This window comes from Trachypithecus francoisi, unplaced genomic scaffold (genome assembly GCF_009764315.1).
Source record: "Trachypithecus francoisi isolate TF-2019V2 unplaced genomic scaffold, Tfra_2.0 Lachesis_group17, whole genome shotgun sequence".
Lineage (NCBI taxonomy): Eukaryota > Metazoa > Chordata > Mammalia > Primates > Cercopithecidae > Trachypithecus > Trachypithecus francoisi.
In genome coordinates, this window is record NW_022681462.1 from 83,136,302 (window position 1) to 83,160,167 (window position 23,866).

At 54.1% G+C, this 23,866-nt stretch overlaps 1 protein-coding gene across 12 annotated transcripts in view; it reads left to right on the forward strand.

The window, feature by feature from the left end:
- Nucleotides 1-23,578, forward strand: part of DNMT3A (DNA methyltransferase 3 alpha) — a 112,193-nt gene extending 88,615 nt beyond the window's left edge. For 5 of the 12 annotated variants that reach the window (XM_033176377.1, XM_033176373.1, XM_033176376.1 and 2 more), the window contains 17 exons: nucleotides 4,460-4,675; nucleotides 4,963-5,121; nucleotides 5,538-5,645; nucleotides 5,921-6,077; nucleotides 6,360-6,509; nucleotides 6,605-6,649; nucleotides 7,350-7,429; nucleotides 8,031-8,143; nucleotides 8,327-8,510; nucleotides 8,683-8,767; nucleotides 10,962-11,107; nucleotides 11,937-12,027; nucleotides 12,217-12,365; nucleotides 13,439-13,524; nucleotides 15,614-15,683; nucleotides 16,805-16,923; nucleotides 18,204-23,578. In XM_033176377.1, coding sequence (XP_033032268.1) covers nucleotides 4,460-4,675; nucleotides 4,963-5,121; nucleotides 5,538-5,645; nucleotides 5,921-6,077; nucleotides 6,360-6,509; nucleotides 6,605-6,649; nucleotides 7,350-7,429; nucleotides 8,031-8,143; nucleotides 8,327-8,510; nucleotides 8,683-8,767; nucleotides 10,962-11,107; nucleotides 11,937-12,027; nucleotides 12,217-12,365; nucleotides 13,439-13,524; nucleotides 15,614-15,683; nucleotides 16,805-16,923; nucleotides 18,204-18,345 — 2,100 coding nt within the window. In that variant the 3' untranslated portion in view covers nucleotides 18,346-23,578. Of the gene's footprint in view, nucleotides 1-558; nucleotides 716-769; nucleotides 998-3,175; nucleotides 3,283-4,459; nucleotides 4,676-4,962; nucleotides 5,122-5,537; nucleotides 5,646-5,920; nucleotides 6,078-6,359; nucleotides 6,510-6,604; nucleotides 6,650-7,349; nucleotides 7,430-8,030; nucleotides 8,144-8,326; nucleotides 8,511-8,682; nucleotides 8,768-10,961; nucleotides 11,108-11,936; nucleotides 12,028-12,216; nucleotides 12,366-13,438; nucleotides 13,525-15,613; nucleotides 15,684-16,804; nucleotides 16,924-18,203 lie in introns of those variants that run through there. The other 7 variants (XM_033176381.1, XM_033176382.1, XR_004428464.1 and 4 more) reach the window with 7 other exon arrangements.
- The last annotated feature ends 288 nt before the right edge of the window (nucleotides 23,579-23,866 follow it).

Consider the following 23,866-nt stretch of genomic DNA (forward strand, 5'->3'; position numbering starts at 1 on the left):
CCCCCAAACATCCCCGATCTGGAGCGCTCCCAATGTCTGCGCGCGCCTGCTGTCACTCTCCGTCTGTGTGCTGAGTTTTCCTACAGCTTCCTGGGCCTCCTATCTGTAAGCTTTTTCTTTCTTTTTTTTTTTTTTTTTCGGTTGTGCTTCTGAGAAACTCACTTTTCACAACTTTCTCCCGGCTCTCCCAGGCCGTCCGAAAGCTCCGGCTTGCTTTCGCCCGGACTCCCGGCTCCCTCCGGGCAGGCGGCTCGGGAGCAGCCCCTTCCCTCCCGTACCGGCCCCCCGGCCCCGCGCTAATCTCTTCCAGAGCTGGGGGAGGGGCCGGGCGGTCTTCCCGGAGGCGGGGCGCTCCCTGCAGCCCGGCCTGGGCGGGCCCTGGGAACGGGCGGGGAACGGCCTCGCCCCCCGGCCCCGCGCCCCTCGGACCGGAGGAGAGGGGCTGGCCCAGCGCCAGCGTCGGAGCGCCGGCCCCCTCCCCGGGCCGCTCGCAGCCAACCAGGCCCTCCAGCGGGGCCCACGTGACCTGGAGTCCTAGACAAAGAAAATGTTCCCTCCCTCCCCCCCGCCGCCCCCCTCCCCTCCCTGTGGCCCCCTCCGCCCCCAGCCCCATCGCCCCCTTCCCCTCCCCCCAGACGGGCAGCTACTTCCAGAGCTTCAGGGCCGGGGCTCACACCTGAGCGCGACTGCAGAGGGGCTGCACCTGGCCTTATGGGTAGGTTCCTGGACGGAGCCCCAGGGAGACCGGGGGCGGGGAGGCGGCAGGGCCGGTGGGAGGATCTCCGCAGCCCTCCGGGTTTGAAAAGAGTCAAGTATGCCTCCCCAGCCCGCAGCAGCCGGGGCGTCCCGGCCTGGCCCGAGTTCTGGAGATGCTGACTTAGTGCTGGCCCTCCGTCTCCCTGCCCACGAGCCCCAAGGCCCCACTCCTCGAGGGCTGCAGTGGCACCTGGCGCCCTCGGGGGACAGGAAGAACAGCCGGCTGGGAGCCCGGGCAGTGGTAACTGCAGGCTGGGGCACGCGGAGTTGGTGGCCCAGGAGTTGGGTTGGAGGCAGCTTCAGCTGAGCTGGCAGATGGGTGCCTGGCACTTCCCTGTTGACCTGCGTTCCTGGCTGGGGGACCACGCTTTCCTCAGGGCCTTGCCAGCTTGCGGCCTCTTGAGAGGGACAGCTTCCTCTCCTGCGAGTTCCTGGAAGCCTCCGGGCAGGCCGCCAGAAAGAAGTGGTGGGGGGCGGGAGGGCACGGTGCGACCCTGACAGGGGGCCGGCCTGTGACACCAGGGTAGCCCAAGGCCGCATGGGCTTGGGGACGGTGGCGCTCAGACCTCTGCCCTTTGGAATGGGAAGCACTGCAGTCGCAGGGGGAGGTGGAGGCGGGACAACTGCCTGAGGAGATGGGAGTGGACAGGAGGCAGTAGTCACCGGAGTTCCCGGTGGCTTTCCCAGGCTGGACGGACTCCAGGACCAGGGGCTTCCGTGAGCCAGCAGGGAGTGGGGAATGGTGTGGTGTCTCTTGAATGCCGCCTGGTTTCTCTGCCCCCCTGGGGGTGAGCGGCCTGTAGCCCAAATGGGAGAGCCTCGAGTTTACCCCTGTTTCTCTTATTGTTTGCCTGGGGAGGAAGACAGGAGTGCAGGGGGAAGGGGTGCTTTCCCTACGCCCCAGACAGGCCTATTCTAATGAGGCCCCTCCCCCACCCAGCCCCGGCTGCCCCTTCTTCCCCTTTCGTCAGGCCTCCCGCTGCTAACCCACCCCCTTCTTCCTTCCCCCACCCCACTGCCCCAGTCCTGATGGAGGCCCCTTCCTCCTCCGCCAGCCCTCACCGGGCCGGGTGCGTGTTCTGCACCAAGTGGGCTGGGGATGCTGAGCAGCTCGCAGCGCGGCATCTGACAAGCTGGGGGAAGTTGTGGGGGAAGAAGAATGTTCAGGAACTCGCTGTGAAGGGGCTGAGAAGAGAGACAAAGGGGCCGTGGGGGAGTGCTGAGGGTGGTGTCAGGCACGACTCCTAGACCTGGGGAGCAGCCCAGCCCACCTGCTGCTGCCGCTGTCGAGGAAGTGATAGCGGGTCCTTTCCCCTTCCCGCCCTCTGCCACCTGCACACCTTGTACTGGCTCAGGGGCCTCGCCACGCCTGGAAACAGGGTCTTTGGATCATCCAAGGCATCACCCTAGGTCAGCCACCCATGCCTGAAGCTTGAGAAGGCGTGGTGGGTGAGGAGCAGCGGCGAGGTGTGGGCTCCTCTGCGAGGGTAACTGACGCAGCTGAGGATCCCAGGAAGGGAGGCACCCTCCCCCACAGCGGGGTCCACACTTCAGTGCACCTTCTCTATGGGAGGAGGCGATGGCTAATTGATAGTAGGAAGGGGATGGCAGAGTTTTGGCCAGGTGAGAGTGGGACTAGGGAGCGATGAGCAATTACTCCACATTCTTCCACCCCCGCAGTCCGATCCGTGAGCTCATTCCGCCATCCATGAGCTCATTTTCCCAGCTGTTTGGGGGTTGGGGGCAAAGGATGCATTATCCTGTTTTAGAATTTGTTGAGTCAGAGGAAAAACTAGGATTTAACATCTTCAGTGTTTTCGGAATCGCCATAAGAAACAGATTTGGTCTGTGGCTTGGAGGCAAAGACTTGAAGACTCAGTGAAATTAAATGAATCTATAAGACAATACGTTGGACCACTGAGCTTCAAACAAAGGTTCCTAACCTGGGACCCTTGGATCTGGGGGGGTCCACTGACAGGCTTTGGGAGAGTCCTGGGAATCATTGGTCCATATATACACCAGATTCTTAAACAGGTCAGAAAAGCTTACCAGAAATCCTTCCATTCAAGTGCCTTTTTATGTTGGAGCAACTCCTACCAGAAAGGACTGCTCCAAAGTCAGCTGCTGGTTGTGAGGCTCCGACAGGAAGGTAGAGGCTCCAACTTCAGATTAGAGCTCTTCCTGCTCCAGGTTGCTTGCTTATCCTCTTTACCCTTGAGGATGGGTTTGCATTTGCAGCTCTAGGCCCCTGGGGGAGCTCTTTTGAAAGGCATGTAGAAAATGGGGTTTTCTCCCCACTGAATCTGGTATGGTGGAAATGGGTGCAGAGCCTTGAAGTCTGAGAGCCGTATTTCCTAGATTCAGTAAAAGGCTAATGGTTCTCAGAGCTAAGTATCAAGGATTTCATTCTCCTTTGTAGGGATCCTGGAGCGGGTTGTGAGAAGGAATGGGCGCGTGGATCGTAGCCTGAAAGACGAGTGTGATACGGTGAAAGGATGGAGGCTGTGCAATGGGAGAATAACTGGGGTTTGGCTTATTAATTTGTTGGTGGGATGGCAGAGAGCACGCCTGGTCTATAGTGCCTGCTCAGTAAATAACTGAATGAATACATGTATTTATGGATCTGAAGGGTGCACATAGAAGGGGTCGAATCTGGTAACAATACACATTGGGTGTGATCCATAAGAACTCCAACATGGCGTCTGAGCATGGGAACAGGCAGGCTCTTGGGGAGCTTCCTGTGATGTTTGAGCATGTGCTGGGGGAGATGGGCTTTTTAAACCCAGAGCAGTGATTTCATCATCAGCAGACATCACAAAACTAGAATTGTGGCCTGGAAACCAGGAATAGGAGGGATTGATTGCCCAGAGAAATTGTGGAGAAGAAAAGAGGGTCCACCCTGCTTTTTAAATTTTTGATGACAGGGTCTTGCTATATTGCCCAGGCTGGTCTTGAACTGCTGGGCTCAAGTGAGTCCTGCTCAGTAACTAGGATTACAGGCACATGCCTGGCTTAGGAGAGGGTGGAACCAATATCTGTGTCTAAACAATAGTGCCTGATTAATATTTGGATAGAATTAACATTTCCGTAGGCTGGACATGGTGGCTCATGCCTGTAATCCCAGCACTTTGGGAGGCCGAGGCGGGCATATCACCTGAGGTCAGGAGTTAGAGACCAGCCTGGCCAATATGGTGAAACCCTGTCTCTACTAAAAATACAAAAATTAGCTGGGTGTGGTGGTGCATGCCTGTAATCCCAGCTACTTGGGATGCTGACACAGGAGAATCTCTTGAACCCAGGAGGCAGAGGTTGCAGTGAGCCGAGATTGCGCCACTGCACTCCAGCCTGGGTGAAAGAGTGAGACTCTGTCTCAAAAAAAAAAAAAAAAAAAAAAGAATTAACATTTCCATATCATAGGGTAGGCAACTGATATGCTGATGAGATTGAGAAAGATTAGATCTGGGAGGAAGGTTTCCTAAAAGGCAGAAAAGAAGGCTGGAATTGCGTGATTTGAGTTCACCTCTCTACTTCAAATCTTTCCATTTTTCACGGCAAGGCAGCTGGTTGGTTCTCTCCAGCCCTTGACCTTCTGTCACTGTCCCAGGTTTTGTCAAACATGGTCCCCTTGAGTGTCAGGTGGCCTTGCTAATTCCTGGAGAGGTCAAAAAGTCCTGGAGAGACTTTTTGTTTTTTGTTTCCCCAGGCTGAGAAGAAAGCCAAGGTCATTGCAGGAATGAATGCTGTGGAAGAAAACCAGGGGCCTGGGGAGTCTCAGAAGGTGGAGGAGGCCAGCCCTCCTGCTGTGCAGCAGCCCACTGACCCCGCATCCCCCACTGTGGCTACCACACCTGAGCCTGTGGGGGCCGATGCTGGGGACAAGAACGCCACCAAAGCAGGCGATGATGAGCCAGAGTACGAGGTGAGCGGCTTCTTCACCAGCCGTGGCCAGCTCTTTCCGGGGGCCTTCCACTGCCAGCTCCTCCCGTCCTGCTCTCCTCTCTCCATCTCCCACGGGCCGCTCGCTCTCTCCACCTGACCCCGGGCATCTTCGTCTCCCCGATTTTGCTCTGTCTTGCCTCATTCAGATGGAGCTCCCTCCTGGCTGTCCTGCCCCCCAGATGCCCAGGGCTGGGGTTGCCATGGGGGGATCGGGGTGGCAGGGCCTCGTGACCACTGTGTAATGATTTCTGCTCCTTGGGGCTCCAGGACGGCCGGGGCTTTGGCATTGGGGAGCTGGTGTGGGGGAAACTGCGGGGCTTCTCCTGGTGGCCAGGCCGCATTGTGTCTTGGTGGATGACGGGCCGGAGCCGAGCAGCTGAAGGCACCCGCTGGGTCATGTGGTTTGGAGACGGCAAATTCTCAGTGGTGAGTTGTGGGGTTTGGCAGTAGCCTGGGGCGGGGGATGGTTCTTGATCCCAGGGCCTGTGGATTTGGCTGGGGGCAGTCTGGAATTGGGGTGATAGAAGTGGGTTCTGCTCACCCCTACTCTGCCTGTGGTGGGTGGAAGAAGCCGTAGGGATAATTAGGTTGCCCCTGTGGCTCAGAGAGGTAGGATGCTGGCCCAGTTTTAGGAATTCACTAGAATTCCTTTCCACCTGCACTCAGGTACTTCCCTACTCTTGGTCTGGACTCCTCTTTGCATCGGGTAATTATTTATCACTGCATCTGGTCCCCTCCAGGGCTGAGACTCTCAAGGCTCCCAGCCCCTGCCAGTTACAAGGCATGGGGTGGGTGCTTGCAAGTATAAGCCGCAGCAAACAAGGCCTGGCTTGTCCCCCCAGGTGTGTGTTGAGAAGCTGATGCCGCTGAGCTCGTTTTGCAGTGCGTTCCACCAGGCCACGTACAACAAGCAGCCCATGTACCGCAAAGCCATCTACGAGGTCCTGCAGGTGAGTGTCCCTGATGGAAGCTCGGAGAAGGAGCCTAGAGCACTAGGAGGCCTGGAAGTTGGAGTGCAGGTCGGGCCTGAGCAGAATGGAGGCCCAGGAAGGCAGCGACTCCTTTCTCCCCACCTTGCTCACCCCTTTGTATGCACATCCGCCTCCTGGACGGTTCCTCCCATCTTGCCTATGGCACCCTCACTACTCAGAGTCGGGCCTTGAGCCTGATCCGTCTGCCTTCCAGCCTGTCCTGACAACCCCATCCCTGGCGTGTCACCCTCCAGGTGGCCAGCAGCCGTGCAGGGAAGCTGTTCCCGGTGTGCCATGACAGCGACGAGAGTGACACTGCCAAGGCCGTGGAGGTGCAGAACAAGCCCATGATTGAATGGGCCCTGGGGGGCTTCCAGCCCTCTGGCCCCAAGGGCCTGGAGCCACCAGAAGGTAAATAAGGGCACCCAGCCTTCTGGGACCCCTGTCCGCCAGGCAGAGCCACACCAGGGCTGGGAAAGCCATGCTTAGGGAGGGCTGTCAAGGCCTCCACAGAGGGGCCCAGTGGGAATGACCGGGGTCTCTCTTGCCCTGGGGTAAGGACTTGAATGACCTGCTCTCTGTTGACTGGCTAGAACCGACCAGGCTGCACCCCCACTATAAGGAGAGTGGGGGAGGAGGCTGGGGTTTCCTGTCAGCCTGTAACTGACCTTGGCACCTGCTTTCCTGCTCCAGAAGAGAAGAATCCCTACAAAGAAGTGTACACAGACATGTGGGTGGAACCTGAGGCAGCTGCCTATGCACCACCTCCACCAGCCAAAAAGCCCCGGAAGAGCACAACAGAGAAGCCCAAGGTCAAGGAGATTATTGATGAGCGCACAAGAGGTAGTTGGCCTGCTTCTGGAGAGGGTGGCACCAGGAGGCCTGCATCCGAGGAGCAGGCGCGGCCTCCTCTGACGCCGGCTCTCCTCCCCTTGCAGAGCGGCTGGTGTATGAGGTGCGGCAGAAGTGCCGGAACATTGAGGGTGAGTTTGTTGCCTGGGAACTCTGGCACTCCTAGTGTGGCATGGGGCAGAGTAGCCTAGGCCCTTAGGAAGGTTTGAATGACATGGGACCTGGGGCCACATCCTGAGGGTCACACCACCTTCACCGTGCTTCATGCACCATCTGTCTTCCTGGTGCCATGATTCTGCTCTCCTGTCCATGGCGTGGGTTGGCCTTCAGGGTGTGGGACTCCCCAGTGGCTACAGAAGGGCAGCCCCTCTTGGGTGTGATTGAACTCACCTACAGGTCCCCTTTCAGCCTTTCACCTTTGCTCACCTCTCTCATGGCGGGGCTGTCTCCCTCAGCCTGGTGCTGGTGGATCTGGCTCAGGTGGATCTGGCTCAGGACCCTCGCCCTGGGAGGATTGGGGCAGGGGTCAGTACTTGAGGATTACCCCAGGAATCCCTCCTGAGTAACCTGGAGCCAGGGCTGCTTCTCATGAGCAGGTTTCAGTCCTCTTGTCACTCCGTCCCTGTTTGTGGATGGTGGCATTGGTGCTCTGAGATGATGGCGTTCTGAGACTAGGGCCACAGTGCCTCCCTTTTATGTGGGGCACCCTGGAGTCTTCTGGCTGCCACTCCGGCACACCCCTTTTTTGTGGCTGGTCTGGTGCTGGGCTCCAGCCCAGGCAGGGAGAGGCCCTTTGGTTGTACTCACCCCATCCCTTCACTCTGCTTACAGACATCTGCATCTCCTGTGGGAGCCTCAACGTCACCCTGGAACACCCCCTCTTCGTTGGAGGAATGTGCCAAAACTGCAAGGTAGGAGCCCACCCGCCCAGGAGAGGTGCCATTGAGGCCAGCCCTTTGGCCCCTGGCTGACTGTGTCCACCGCTTCTGGGCATGTACAGGGTGACACCTGGTATGCGTGTGACATAGACTTCAGAGCTTCCTCTGGAAGCGAGTCCTGATGACATGGGCCCTTGGGCTTCAAGCTTTTCACTTGCTCTCATTTTTCTCCTCTGAAAGATTCTTTACCTCTCTCAAGCCCCATTTTAGTCCCCAGATGTGGGGATGGGAGCAGAGCAGTGGGGACAAGCTCAGGCAGAGTGTAGCAGGGTTGCTGTGCCCTCGGGAGCCCAGGAGAAAAGCCCAGGGCTGCACGAAGGCCCAGGTGGTGGTGCAGCCCCCTTCCTGGCCTTGCCCTCAGGCTGCTCTTTGGTTCTGTCCACGGCAGTGCCCAGGCAGACGAGGTTTCCCCTGCCCAGATCTGTACCTGGGGCCTGACCCTGGCTAGGGCGGTGGCAGGATCATGTCTCCAGGGCTGAGTAAGGCTCTGTGAGGCCAGGTGCAGAGCCTCCCTTCGTCCTGGCCGTCCTGGGACCCGCCCTGGTGGTTTCTGACCCTTCCCGCTGCTGTCTAGAACTGCTTTCTGGAGTGTGCGTATCAGTACGACGACGATGGCTACCAGTCCTACTGCACCATCTGCTGCGGGGGCCGCGAGGTGCTCATGTGCGGAAACAACAACTGCTGCAGGTGAGACTGGTCTCCTCGGCTGGGCCCCGGGCTCCCGCCCCCCTCCTAGCTCCCCACCCCTCCCCTCCCCACAGACCCCCCCTCCCCCGCAGCCATGCTCCAGTCTTTCCATTCCAGGTAGCACACCTTGGCCTCCCTGGACCAGGGCTGAGAATCTCCTCTGCTCACTGAGTTTCCTTCCAGGTGCTTTTGCGTGGAGTGTGTGGACCTCTTAGTGGGGCCGGGGGCTGCCCAGGCGGCCATTAAGGAAGACCCCTGGAACTGCTACATGTGCGGGCACAAGGGTACCTATGGGCTGCTGCGGCGGCGAGAGGACTGGCCCTCCCGGCTCCAGATGTTCTTCGCTAATAACCACGACCAGGAATTTGTGAGTGCTGGGCCTGGGGCGTGGTCTCGAGCTCCCTTGGCTGAGCTGTGGTTGTGGGACCTGAGCTGCTCACGGGGTGTGTGGGTCTAGGAACCTGGCTGGAGGGCCAGCGCTGGGTGGGAGCTTGGGACACCACTGGGCGTACATCTGACCTGTTGTGCTCACTGCTTAGGATCCTCCAAAGGTTTACCCACCTGTCCCAGCTGAGAAGAGGAAGCCCATCCGGGTGCTGTCTCTCTTTGATGGAATTGCTACAGGTGAGGGGTGCAGGCCCAAGAGGTTCTGGCCACCTTGTCCCAGGACAGGGGAGCCAGGTGTGTGGGCAACTCTGGCAAAACGAAATGATCGTTAGCTTCATAGCTGTTAAAATATTACCCCAAAGGGGAAACTTGTGTGTGAAGTGAAAACATATGCAGTGCATGGACTTAGAGTTGACCAAAAATAAAAAAGTAAAATAGGTGGTAAAGCATCCTGTCTGCTGGGCACTTCCTTAGTGGAGAAGATTCAGCCGCAGAGGATCAAGTGATCGTTAGTCCGATTCACAGAGATTTCACAGAGCCTCAAAGGACAGACTCATCAAGACAGAAACGTAACACAGTTCTGTTGTGTTTTGATTACACACAAGATAGTCTAAAGAAGGCTTATTTAAGTCACCCATTATCCTTTTATTAATATTTTGGCATATGTCCTTTTTAGATTTTTTTCTGTGTGTGTGTGTTTGTATGACCATACATCCATACATAAATTAAGTGGGTAGTGAATGCACACGGTTTTGTAACTTGCCTTGCATTTGTTATATTATGACTGCTTTTTCATGTCAAACGATATAAAGCTACATTTTTTTTTTTTTTTTTGAGACGGAGTCTCACTCTGTTGCCCAGGCTGGACTGTAGTGGTGCCATCTCGGCCCACTGCAACCTCTACCTCCCGGGTTCAAGCGATTCTCCTGCCTCAGCCTCTCAAGTAGCTGGGACTACAGGCACCCACCACCACGCCCAGATAATTTTTGTATTTTTAGCAGAGACGGGGTTTCACCATGTTGGCCAGGCTGGTCTTGATCTCTTGACCTTGTGATCCGCCCACCTCAGCCTCCCAAAGTGCTGGGATTACAGGCATGAGCCACCACACCCGGCCAAAGCTACATTCTTTATTTGTAAGTGCTGCGTAGGGTTCCATTGAGTCAAACTGCCATAATTTACTTAACGAACCCCTATTAGATCATTTGCTATTTTTTTTATTATTATAAGTAGTGCTGTGACAAGCATCGTGATAGAATATCTTTCTGTATTTGAACCACTCCCTCCTTAGGAAAACCTTTAGGAGATGCTGGGTCACCCTGTAGGCATTGTTTGCTTCATGTGACTCTGGACACTGCAGAAAGCGTCCTAGGAGGTTGTGAAGACACATCCACTCCTCTGCCCTGCCCCCTAGCCAAGGGTTTCCTGGCTTTTAAGAAAGGAATAGCTCTTCTTAGAATTTGTGTCTTTGGCCAGAGATATAGGTGGTCTCAACCCAGCGACCCTGGTTAGAGGGTGAGGCGGAGGGGGTGGCTTCCCTGGCCAGATGTTTGTCTTCTGTTCTCAGCTCCATGCTGCTCTTCTGTAAACCTAGAAAAGTTCATTTACAGCTTTTTGTATCCCAGGCTGGAACCTTGAGGCCTTCTTAAATCATGTCACACCCCAGGAGGTTGTAAAAGCTTCTTGGGTGGGGGACGTATTGGGAGCAGCAGAAACAGTGCCGTACCCTGTTTCTCCTGAGACCCTCTCGGTATCTGCTCTGATTGTTTCCTTGCCTCAGTTCGGCTAGCATTTCTGGAGGGGGAGGGATCGTAGTAAGAAGATCAGTGTGGTTAGCTCGGGAAGCACAATGAAGGAGACCTCTTCTGTCTGGAAGAGCCTTTGCAATCCACAAGAGGGCTGAGTGAGGAATGGAAACTGCTCTGATGGGGAGGCAAGGGATGCACAGAGTTGGGGACTCACAGCGGAGGGGGTGGGGATTCCAGGGGACTATTGGGTGGGGCCGGGCATTGATGAAACCTTTGTGGAGCAGGGAGCATTCAGGTTGAGTCTCAAAGGGTGGGTAGAATTGCAGCAGGAGGTGATAAGAGGGTATGGAAGGACCAAGCTGTAGACGGACAACAACAAAAAAAAGGCCCCCAAAATGTCAGCTGTGATTCTTCCTGGATCCTGGAACCATGTACTCTCGGGTCAGTTTTCTGCAGCTTTGACAGCCTTCCAGACAGGCCAAACGAGGCATGAGACAGAGCCTCGATGGCCTTACTATGGATACTCCAGTTGGATCCAGAAAGGATTTAAGGCATCTTCAGGGAAAAGACAGGACTTGGGTCTACAGCTGACCCTATGGGTCCTGTTGGCCAGCAGGCTCACCTGCCAAGACCAGGGTGCCAGGGAGATGGCTCCAAGTAACGGTGCTGTCTGCTGGCTGGTGCAGGGCTCCTGGTGCTGAAGGACTTGGGCATTCAGGTGGACCGCTACATTGCCTCGGAGGTGTGTGAGGACTCCATCACGGTGGGCATGGTGCGGCACCAGGGGAAGATCATGTACGTCGGGGACGTCCGCAGCGTCACACAGAAGCATGTATGTCCATGCTGTGGGGCGCAGCCCGTCTTCCCCACCCTGCACACTCAGCACCTGGAGGCAGCCCTTGCCTCCTTTCATTTTGTTCATTTGCCCTCTTTCTCTTCACCCCTTGCCCCAGCCTCTTTTTCTCCTTATCTTCCATTTGTCCTCTGTCTTGAGAGGGTAAAGGGCAAATTGAAATGGGAATTTGGGCTAGGCATGGTGGCTCATGCCTATAACGCCAGCACTTTGGGAGGCCAAGGTAGGAGAATCCCTTGAAGCCAGGGGTTTAAGACTAGCTTGGGCAACATAGTGCCTACTTGAGCTCTGGCTACTCCCTGGGCTGGTTTCTGGGCCATTTCTAGTAGAGCTCTTTGGATTAGAGAGAGGTTCCTGTCCTCCCAGTACTTTTGGCAAATAGCTTGACCAGCTTCCATATCTGGGAGGCTCGGGCAGAGTCTTCCCTTAACCATGACTACAGGCCCTCTGGAGTCCTGAAGGGCAATTGGAGGACACTCACATGGCCCAGACACCCTGCCTAAGACACTCAGCGTGCCAGGTACCTTCAGACTCAGCCGTTCACGTGGGTCGCCTTCTCATTGGGCGGCTGTGTTGCCTGCCTGGGTGATACTAATTTCCCCACTGGCCTGAGAAATGATCCAACTTGGTCCCCTTCTTGTTTAGGACTTGTCCATGGTTGCAGTTAGGGTCGTGAGCCTGCAGAGCAGCTGGGTCTCCTCTTTCGTTTCAAAGGACTTCTTTGCCAAGTTCACAGATAATTTCTCTTTCTTCCTGTCTGCCTCTGTCCCTGGACAGCAGGCCCATCACGTTACCTTTATCCTCCCAGATCCAGGAGTGGGGCCCATTCGATCTGGTGATTGGGGGCAGTCCCTGCAATGACCTCTCCATCGTCAACCCTGCTCGCAAGGGCCTCTACGGTAGGTACCATCCTGTCCCCTCCACCTTCTCAGCTGGTGCTTCTGCACGTAGGCTTCCTCCTTGGATATTTCTGCCCTGGGACAGCTATTCCCGATGACCCTGTCTTCCCGTGCCCTCCCCGTGCCCGAGCCACACCACTGTCCTATGCAGACAGCCCCAGCTGATGGCTTTCTCTTCCGACCTCTCAGAGGGCACTGGCCGGCTCTTCTTTGAGTTCTACCGCCTCCTGCATGATGCGCGGCCCAAGGAGGGAGATGATCGCCCCTTCTTCTGGCTCTTTGAGAATGTGGTGGCCATGGGCGTTAGTGACAAGAGGGACATCTCACGATTTCTCGAGGTATAGCCAGCAACCTTGGTTTGGCCAGCTCACTAATGGCTTCTACCTTGGACTGCTGCTTCATCCTGTCTCATCTGCATTGTGGAGCTGGGGACTGGTGACTTCTGCTTTGCAAGGGGCCTGTTTGGGAAGCCCCAGGCTTCCCGGATAGAAAGGGAGGAAGCAGGGTTAGAGGCCTACCTCAGAAAGAGCCAGTGGTCTCACTCTAAGAGGTGGCATTGTGGGTGTGAACCTCCGGGGTTGAAGGACCTGTCACTAAATCGGGTGGAGCGCCAGACTCCTGGGGTTGTGCATTCTGTATGGTGTTTGTTACACACCGGGACCTTTGAGAGGACAAATCAGTTTTCCCTGAGCAAGAAGGGCCTATCTTCATTCCCTGGTACCCGAGAAGAAAATAGGACTCAGCTCAGTTTTCATTCCTTACCATGTGAGTCCCCGTTTAACCCTGAGCCAAGTCTGAGCCGTGTGCAGAGGGCTTCTGCTGCCAGAGGCGTACTTGGAGTGGCCCTTCTGGGAGCTCGAGCCCACCCGTGCTCCTGAGTCTTGGGGTGGGTCACACTGTGAGCTGGTGTTCTGACTGTAAGTGTGAGCAGGTGTCTATTTGAGTTATAATCAGGGCTCATGGTAAACACACGCATACTCGCTGGAGCCTGGGCTCTCCCAGCCTCTGGACAGTCTAGAGCCGCACTGTGCAATATGGTAGCCACCAGCCACATGCGGCTATTTACATTAACATTAACCATTCAGCTCCTCAATCACATTGGCCTCATTTTAGGTACAAAATAGCCACCTGTACTAGTGGGCTAGTGGCCACTGAATTGAACAGTGTAGAGGACATCCCACCATCGCAGAAGTTCATTTGGACAATGCTGATCTAGAACGTTCCAGTGACAGCTTGTGGAATGTGGCTAGGTGTAATTCCAGCTTCTCCTGGAGGCTGCAGGCTAGCCCAGTGTGTGGCTCCTGAGAGAGAAGTAAGAGGCTTTGAGGCTTTAAGGCTCGACCCCAGCAGCATGCCGGCGCTGTTTCATGCTCCTCCTTGGCTCATCTTCAAACCGTCTCCTGTTTTGTAGTCCAACCCTGTGATGATTGATGCCAAAGAAGTGTCAGCTGCACACAGGGCCCGCTACTTCTGGGGTAACCTTCCCGGTATGAACAGGTTGGTGAAAGCTCCCGGGCCTGGGGGACTGTGGGCTGGGACTGCAGGTGGGATGGCCCGTGGCTGGGGGGCCCCTGAGCTGGGCCCTCTCTGGCCAGCCTCTGCTGAATGATGAGTTGCTCTGCCATGTTCCTTATTTCCTTTTCCTTGAGGAGGAAGAGGAGTCAGGGTATAACAAATACTCGTCTGAAACCAACTAGTGGTCTTAAAGCAGGACCTTTAGAGTTGTACTCTCTTTATACCAAAGAAGAGTCATGTGCTGCTGAGTTAGGTAGTTGGTTTTCTGACATTGTGATGTGTCCCGAACCCTCTGGTTCTTAGATTCTCCTGAGGCAAAGCCATGGGGCATGGCTTTGGGGCTGGGAACGGGACTCGTGGCCACTGCCTGTTTCAGGAGAGGGAATCTTGCTGCGGCTGCATGCAAGTTCAGGGTTCTGCTTAACTTAATTTTACTAATCACACAGTTTGTTGGCTTCAGGTCCTTTTTTGGAGAGATTTTCTTCAGTTAGTTTACACAGATAAAGATTTTAATATCTAGGAATGAAGAAAATTCATTTCATCAGGTATAAAACTGGCATTATAAAAAGGCTTTTTAGGCGAAAGAAATTGTCCAGAGTTGGCAATTCAAAAGCACACTGAGAGCCGCTCCGTTCCTGTCCATTGTGGAGGGAAGCATCTTCCAGAGTGTTCTGAGTCATGGGTATTAAACCTCCGTGGTGTGCTGCTTGGTATAACTAGAAGACATCGTTTCACCTAGCCTCAGTCAAACAGTCTCCCTCCTTGTTATTCCCATGAAGTTGGAGGACCTTCCCCATCTCATACATGTTTGGTAGAGTTGCTGGCAAGGGCTTGTTGAGGGGAAGGAGATGGGGCATTGGGGCAGCTGGCCTGAAACTGTCCGCCGAGAGTTCCCAAGCTATATGTGTATATTGGGAAATGGATGGGCCAATGAGGTCCAAGTATTTTCATGGAACCATTCAGTGTCTCCTGACAGACCTTGGTCCTGTGGGGATTTCTCACCTGCTTCTTTCAACTCTAAAATACTAAACTCTGAGCTTCTAGGAGAAGCAGAGGTCCTGCATGCAGGGCCGAGAGTCGGGGGCATCTGTCGAGCACCTGATTTGACTGCAGGCCCCGCGGTTCCCACGTTGAGATCCTGGAGCCAGTCAGGGAAGCCTTCCTTAAATATCCTTACATGTCAGGAAAGGTCAGTGTTGAAGGGGACAGCCAGTCAGTTATCTGGCCTGCACCCTGAGAAGTGACATGTTTAATGTCACAGAATTTTTAGTCTTCAGGGAACTGCAGAATTTAAGTCTTTTTTTTTTTGAGAGGGAGTCTTGCTCTGTCGCTCAGGCTGGAGTGCAGTGGCGCGATCCTGGCTCATTACAGCCTCCGCCTCCCAGGTTCAAGCGATTCTCCTGCCTTCAGCCTCCTGAGTAGCTGGGATTACAGACACCTGCCACCACACCTGGCTCATTTTTATATTATTAGTAGAGACAGGGTTTCACCATGTTGACCAGGATGGACTCAAACTCCTGACCTCAGGTGACCCGCTTGCCTCGGTCTTCCAAAGGGCTGGGATTACAGGCATGAGCCACTGTGCCTGGCCCAGAATTTAGTCTTTTAAAACTGTACATTTAAGGCTTGCGGTTTGATTAACTTCATCTAGTGGTCACACCCATGTAACAGTCACCACAAATCAAGATACAAAACATTGTCACCCCCAAAGCTTGCTTTGCAGTGGGATGCTTAAAGCTCAGTGTGTTTTAGACTAACTGATGTAAAGATAGCTGTGCTTTTTTTCCTTTTCTGCTAGGTGTTATCTGCCTATTCATAATTTGAGACCACTTTTGAATTTACCTTTAAGGATTAACACTTGGTGGATTTGTGTCTGTGTAGAGCTGCAGCATGTGTTCGTGTGTTTGCGGGGAGTTTGAAGAGGGTTTTGGCATGTGTGCGTGATTTGGGGAAGCGGGGGTCTTACCCTGTGAATAAGTGGCTGCTGGTGGAGGGAGGGGAGTCGTGCAGCTGGGGCCCTTCCCACTGTTCTCCAGGTTTCTGTTGTTACAGTCTCTCTTCTGCCTCCTAGGCCGTTGGCATCCACTGTGAATGATAAGCTGGAGCTGCAGGAGTGTCTGGAGCATGGCAGGATAGCCAAGGTCAGCTCCAGCGTCCAGAACCTGTGCTGGGGGGCAGGGAGAAGGAAGGGCAGGATGAGGTGGAGGTGTGGCCAGGGCCTTGTCCCGCCTGCTCCTCCAGCTAGTTTAGGAGAGGGTGCAGGGTCATGCAGCAGGACAGCCAGAGGAGGGCCCAGGGCTGCTGGCCTTCAGTCCTTCCTCCCTGGTGAGTGTCGCTCACCACCCCCAGTAAACGCTGAGGAGTCTTTACCAAGACCTGGACGTGCTATGCTTTTTTTTTTCTTTCTTTTTTTCATTTTTAAATTTTTGGGCTAAAACCTATTACAAAAGCCTTCAAAGCAGAGCAGCCTCCTGTGATGTGGAAGCTCCATTTCTCTCTGGAGCTGGAATCTCCTGGAGTGAGTACCTGGGGCATTGGGTTCTGTGTCGGCAGGTTCCAGCATTCAGAACCACTGGCAGCTCCGAGAGCATCTTTGAGCCCCTCAGTAACTTGGCATCCTTTAGCCTACAAGTCACTCCACCTCTGAAAGAACTAATTCTTTGGAAGACTTGGAAAGTATAGTGGCTACAGCTTCTACTTCTAAAGTCTGTGGCTAGGCCGGGTGCGATGGCACACGCCTGTAATCCCAGCACTTTGGGAGGCCGAGGCAGGCGGATCACCTGAGGTCAGGAGTTTGAGACCAGCCTGGCCAACACGGTGAAACCCTGTCTGACTAAAAATACAAAAATTAGCTGGATGTGGTGGCGGGTGCCTGTAGTCCCAGCTACTAGGGAGTCTGAGGCATGAGAATCACTTGAACCCAGGAGGTGGAGGTTACAGTGAGCTGAGATCGCGCCATTGCACTCCAGCCTGGTGACAGAGTGAGACTCCATTTCAAAAAAAAAAAAAAAAAGTCTGTGGCTAGATGGATCTGACTAAGATTAGCCAGGTGACCTCCAAGAAGGAAGAAAAGTGGGGCTGTGGGGTCTGCGGAGGCTCCTGCCTGGCGAACTCTGCTCACTCAGAGCCATACCCAGCCCCCTGAGTGGACCAGGCCCTGTCAGGGTTTGGCGAGTACCTGACATACTTGGTAGACACATGACCAGTGTTGGCTGGTAAATGATTTCGTGCTTATTCCTCTTTTCTCCTCTTCGTCATCTAGTTCAGCAAAGTGAGGACCATTACTACGAGGTCAAACTCCATAAAGCAGGGCAAAGACCAGCATTTCCCCGTCTTCATGAATGAGAAAGAGGACATCTTATGGTGCACTGAAATGGAAAGGTACCCGGGTTGTGCTGGCATCCGACTGCGGTGTGGGCTGTTCTGCTTGCTGTGCTTGCTGGGGGGTCCCCTGCCTTTCCCACCTGGCTTGTTTTCCACACACGTCCTGGGAACAGTGGGTTTTATCAAGCATTTCTCAACATGGCAGACTCCTGGGGTGGACTCCTGGCAGATCAGGCTCCTATGTATTTTAAGGCTGGTCCTAAGTAAGGGGAGTCTAGGGACCAGGAGCAGTGGCTCATGCCTATAATCCCAGCACTTTGGGAGGCCGAGGCAGGCGGATCACCTGAGGTCAGGAGTTGGAGACCAGCCTGGCTAACACGGTGAAACCCCATCTACTAAAAATACAAAAATTAGCCGGGCATGGTCACGGGTGCCTGTAGTCCCAGTTACTCAGGAGGCTGTCAGAAGAATTGCTTGAATCTTAGAGGTAGAGATTGCAGTGAGCTGAGATTGCGCCACTGTGCTCCAGTCTGGGCAACAGAGAGACTCCATCTCAAAGGAAAAAAAAAAAAGAGGAGTCTAGGAATCCCCTGCTGCCTTGTCTCCCAGAGACCCTGCTGATCCCCAAGGAACCGCTGCAGCGACAGGACCTTCCTTAACTTGTGGTGCCAATTTTGTAGGTCTTTTGTAAACCAAGCCAGCATAGGGCCAGGCGGACCTTACAGCCTCAACACCCTGATTTGGTGCAAACGGGACTCTCGGGGCTGGATGACCTTCTTGTTCTCTAAGTGTAACTAGGATTTAGCCAGACAAAGAAACCATTTACACAAACAACCAGAGCAAACAGGAAATCCTTCAGCTTCTGAAGTCAGGCAGGAGTTCGGCTCCTTTTCACCTTCCCTCCTCTTGGCGGGGAGGATGCTAGGGCTGTGTGTTTGTTACGTGCGGACTCGAGGTGTACGTTGCCGAGCTAACCCTGCAGGAGAGGAGAACTGGAGAGTGTGTCCTGGAGGTATTTCTGAGGGATTGTTCAAAATTACTCTTACTTCTGCTGGGTTGTGAAACTCTAGGCAGTGATGACCTTACTACCTTTAAGGCCACAGAAACTAGCACAGTGCCTGTCACATGGTTGGTGATCCGAGTGCTGGGTTGTTTGTAAAGGACAGAAGATTCGGCAGAACTAAACAGGCGTCAGGGGAGTTGGTGGGTACGAGTGCCCCTGTCCCTGCACTTCGGGCAGCTGCTGGTCCTCCGGGTCCTGCTGTGTGGTTAGACGGCTTCCAGGCAGCCTGGTCGGGTCAGCACTCATCCTGCCCTCTCTGCCTTTTCTCTCCCAGGGTATTTGGTTTCCCTGTCCACTATACTGACGTCTCCAACATGAGCCGCTTGGCGAGGCAGAGACTGCTGGGCCGGTCATGGAGCGTGCCAGTCATCCGCCACCTCTTCGCTCCGCTGAAGGAGTATTTTGCGTGTGTGTAAGGGACATGGGGGCAAACTGAGGTAGCGACACAAAGTTAAACAAACAAACAAAAAAACACAAAACATAATAAAACACCGAGAACGTGAGGATGGAGAGAAGTATCAGCACCCAGAAGAGAAAAAGGAATTTAAAACAAAAACCACAGAGGCGGAAATACCGGAGGGCTTTGCCTTGCGAAAAGGGTTGGACATCATCTCCTGATTTTTCAATGTTATTCTTCAGTCCTATTTAAAAACGAAACCAAGCTCCCTCCCCTTCCTCCCCCTCCCCTTTTTTTTTCGATCAGACCTTTGGTTTTCTACTCTTTTCAGAGGGATTTTCTGTTTGTTTGGGTTTTGTTTCTTGCTGTGACTGAAACAAGAAGGTTATTGCAGCAAAAATCAGTAACGAAAAATAGTAACAATACCTTGCAGAGGAAAGGTGGAGAGAGGAAAAAAGGAAATTCTATAGAAATCTATATATTGGGGTTTTTTTTGTTTTTGTTTTTGTTTTTTTTTTGGTTTTTTTTTTTTTTTTTTTTTTTTTTTTTTACTATATATCTTTTTGTTGTCTCTAGCCTGATCAGATAGGAGCACAAGCAGGGGACGGAAAGAGAGAGACACTCAGGCGGCAGCATTCCCTCCCAGCCACTGAGCTGTCGTGCCAGCACCATTCCTGGTCACGCAAAACAGAACCCAGTTAGCAGCAGGGAGATGAGAACACCACACAAGACACTTTTCTACAGTATTTCAGGTGCCTACCACACAGGAAACCTTGAAGAAAATCAGTTTCTAGAAGCCGCTGTTACCTCTTGTTTACAGTTTATATATATATGATAGATATGAGATATATATATAAAAGGTACTGTTAACTACTGTACAACCTGACTTCATAATGGTGCTTTCAAACAGCGAGATGAGTAAAAACATCAGCTTCCACGTTGCCTTCTGCGCAAAGGGTTTCACCAAGGATGGAGAAAGGGAGACAGCTTGCAGATGGCGCGTTCTCATAGTGGGCTCTTCCCCTTGGTTTGTAACGGAGTGAAGGAGGAGAACTTGGGAGCCAGGTTCTCCCTGCCAAAAAGGGGGCTAGATGAGGTGGTCGGGCCCGTGGACAGCTGAGAGTGGGATTCATCCAGACTCATGCAATAACCTTTCGATTTTTTTCTAAAAGGAGACTCCCTCGGCAAGATGGCAGGGTACGGAGTCTTCAGGCCCAATTTCTCACTTTAGCCGATTCGAGGGCTCCTTGTGGTGGGATCAGAACTAATCCAGAGTGTGGGAAAGTGACAGTCAAAACCCCACCTGGAGCAAATAAAAAAACATACAAAACGTACTGGTGCTTTCCTGTCTAAGTCGCCTTTTGTGTGTTCTTTTATGAGGCCCCCACCATCCACCCCTCTGTGCACAAGGCGGCTCCCGGCCCCTGGAATGTGATGTTTTTGGTCATCTCCAAAGGCTGCAGTTTTATACTGGGAGGCTGATGACACCTTTTATTATAATTATTCTTATGGTTCTGGTTATAATTATGTTTGTTTTAAGATTTTCTTTAAGAAAACAAAAACCCAACACCCTTCCCTTTAGGTTTCAAACCAAGGTGCGGGAGCAGGGTGCTTCTGAGTTAGCGGTGGCTCTGGTGCCCTGGCTCCCACCCCTCGGGCCAGGTGGGCCACTGGGCATGGTGACAGCTGGGCAGCCAGGGAGTCCCTAAGGTCTGCCTTCTGGGCTTGTCACTCTTCTCTTCTACTTCCCCTCCTCTTGAGTCGGGTGTGTCAGGGCTGGAGGGAGGACCGGCCGTCTCTCTCCTTGTGTGTGTGATTGGAGTGGTGTGTATTTCTTTTCTAGTACTTGGTCTGATGATAGCTGTGCTCTTACCTCGAGTCAGCAGCACCTGGAGCCCCAAGTGCTCGACACTTTGTTCAACTTCCTACAAGGCAGGCGGCCTGGTGTCAGCAGTAGGAAGGGAAGGCATTGTTGGCTCCAGGGTTGAGGGCCCGATGGGCAGGTGCTTGCCTGGGTAGATGGGGTGTAGATATGTGGCATATAGAGATATATATTTTATAATGGGAGGGGGGATGGCACCTCCTGGGACTGGTAGAGCTGGGAGGTGTGTCGGCAAGCACATGGCCTCAAGTCCACGTCCCTAGAAAGATGGGGCCTACGGTGATAGGCGCTCTATAAATACATAGATAGGGTCATGTATAAGAAATATTATGGGGTGGGGAGTGGGGGAAGCAGGCTCAGTGTGCTGAGCCTCGGTCCCCACTGCGGACATAAACCCCACACCAGTCAGTCAATCTCACACGCATACACAGGAGCATATTTCTGTACTGATGCATAATGAATGCACTCACACATACGCCAGGGGGCTCCCAGCACTCTTCTCCCAGGGTTCAGGACTTTGTGGAGTCAGCCCGTGCAGCTATTTACCTCTGTTGCCCTGATTGCAGGTAGACTGTCAATCCCAGAAGTTGCTAGGTGCTGAGGCAGGAAAAGGAGGAGGTTTCTTTCAGCAGGTGCTCTCCTCTAGCAGGTAGTGTTCTATCTCTTTTGCCCCTGGTGATGTCAAAAGATTCTTCTGTTAGCAACCTGTGATACTGACCTGCAACTCTAGGCACCAGTCAAGTCAGCCCTCAACTCCCCCTACCTATTCTCCCCCAACTGAAATCAAATTGACATCCAGGTCTGTCTTGGCCAGGGGGCTTCCATTGGGGAAAAAAAAAAAAAAATGGGACAGTGAACCTCACCTATTGAATAAACCAAATTAGTAATTAGTGACAAAACCAAACCAAGGCTTGGACCCCCTGCTCATTACTCAGGAGTAAATTCACACAGCTGGTGGCCGGTCTCACTCCTTTTTGGGGTGCTTGGTCCTAGACCCCAATCTACTGTCTCCTCGACAGATTGGTGTTTAAGATCATGCCCAGTTGCTTCCTGTCACCTCTGACAGGTGGTGACTGGGCCACTGTGGGGCTGGAGCAGCGAGGAAGGGAGCCTCTGCCCCCTCAGTGGAGTCCCTGTGCTAACTGTGGTGCTCACCCAGCCCCTCCTTGCTCCCGCAGGGCTCTGTCCTTCGGGCCTGGAGTCCACCAGCGCCACTCCAGGAGGGCTGGGGGAGGAGGGGCTGCCTCAGGCAGTCCAAGGTGCTCCCTCCCCCGCCGGCCAATGCTAAGGTCTTCCCTGCTCCCAGGGTCAGGACGGAGGTTCCTAACGCTCAGGCTCTCCCAAGCCACTGCTTAGTGACAGCCTTTCCTAGCGGCCCAAGCTCCACTGGAACTGGGCCTGGTGCTCCACCCAAGGGGTTGGTGTGGGGACTTGGGAAGAGACTTGGTAGCCAAGGGCATGGCAAGCCTGGGGGATTCCTGTGGACCGGCTTGCTCCAGGAGGGAGTGCTAGGCACAGAGGAGCCCTTATGGCTGACAGCTTGAGAGCACTTGTTCCTCCAGGTCTAGCCACTTGACCTGGCCCTAGAATGGACCAGATGCCCCAGGGGTCATGGGCCCCCCTTGCAGGGACAAGAGTTAACAATCACCAGCTTTTCTTCCAGCCTAGCCTGTGGGCTTGGTCTCACAGTAGAACCTGGGAGAATGTGGGGCTTTGGGATTGTGCCAACTTGGCCGAGTTGAGATATGCTTAATCCACCTCAACCCTGGGGTCTCTGGGAACAGGTATTGTGTCACCTTCCAAGGGACACTGAGCTTCAGCAGGCTGTAGATAAGGCAGAGGTTAGAGGCAGTGGAGGGGGGAACCAAGAAGGCCTACGGAAAATTACCATATTCCCTGTGGAATTTTCTTTCCAAAGAGCAGGCCCATTTCCCCCTTAGAAACAAGGGTTCTGGGGGCTGAGGATGACAGCTTCCCTCCTGCAGGTGCCAGGTGGAGCATGATGCCAAAGAGATCCGTGGCTCTTGCCTGGAGGAGGTAGCCAGATGCTAGTGCAGAGGACACAGTCCTTGGCCTCCTGCCTAAGCAGGCAGCTAGTTTCCAGCAGGCGGCTGGTACTAACCCCCGCCCTGCGGGAGTGACAGGTCAGTGCACCAGCAGACTGGGGGGCGGCAGGCGGGCACTAGCAGGGGTCTGCAGTCCACAGATGATGACATGAATCTGTTGCTGTGCTTTTCTCTCTAGGCCCCAGAGACTTCGTCTTGCTATTGAACATCCTATTGGAAAGCAAACTTTCCAAGAGAGCATCCGGGACCTGTTAGCTTTTGAAATGGGTCTGGGTGTGATTGGCTGGTAGAGATGCCCGTGTGATTTTTGGCACGTTGCAGGAGTGTGGATTGGGACAGGCGCCCCAGCAGGAAGGAAGGCTGACACCAAAGGGGTCTCACAGGGCCGAGTTCCCCTTGCTTCCCGATAAGTGGCCACCAGGCCATGGTGACTGGGGAAGCCTAGATAGGAACACCCACCTTCTCCAGCAGGAGAAGGAATATTTCAGCAGAGCCATCTGGGAGATGTTCTTATAGGAAAACTTCAGTCATTCATTCCATAGTTTTGCTTATATAAATAGAGTAGATTTGGGAGGCAGTTTTGAATTCCTGTTGCTACCCTGCTTGGTGCAGAGTTGCAGTGGCCCCAAGTGTCTTTCAGAGCTGTTGCTTTTAGGAGCCCCCTCAAGCTGTGGGTTAGGGCCAGGGCGGGAAGGTGCTGCCTGGCACTGTACCCTGAAGAGGGCTGCTTGCTTCCTTTGGTCGGGAGCATGGCAGAGCCAAGATTCCGGTGGGAACCGAGTTTCTAGCCAGGCCCCTGTTTTGGTCCCGGGAGGTGAGTAATCTGAGTTCGTCACTGCGCATTCTCCAGGCTGCCCGCTCCCAGTGCGGGAGACTAGAGAGACCCTGGAGCTGTCCTCCGGGAGTCCTGCCTGTTTGCCAGAGAGCAGCTGCAACTTCCTCCCTCCCAACCCCGGGGTTGGAAAAGGTGTAGTGGAGGGATGGTCTGGAGCTAGGATGCCCTTCTGGCCATGCCCTGCTGAGCCGGGATTAAGGAAAGTGTCCACCGCCGCCTCACCAGGCCCTGTGCTGGGGTCAGGAGGACCGGGAGGAGAGGGAAGGGTGAGAGGATGGACTCTGCTGTTGTAGTGTGAGCTCTGGAATCTTGACGTTTTGGTAAAGGCAGGCCATGGTCTTTGAGGAGCGAGTTGGGGAACCTTGTCTCTGTGTTTCCAAGACCCAGCTAAGGTGGGCCTTTGGTGGGTGACCTGTCTCTGACCCAAGGCAGCAGAGTTTTGGGGGAGGGAGAAACAAGGAGCAGGGAGGACAAGGACACAAGATCCCTTTACTGGTGGTGACTTACTCACTTCCCCCACCAGAGGGCCCGGACTCCCGAAACTCCCGTAACTGGAACGCTCCCTGGCTCAGCTCCACTGGGGGGTGAGGAGGGCGGCTCCCCCAGCCCCAGCCTAGCGGCCTCCAGCCCTGTGCCTGAGGACATGAGCAGTGGTCTAAAGCGTCCCCTAGTCCCATTTCACTTCACCCACCGATTTGGTTGCACAGCCCTAGAATTCAACAGACAACAAAAATGCTGAAATTCCTTAGAATACGCA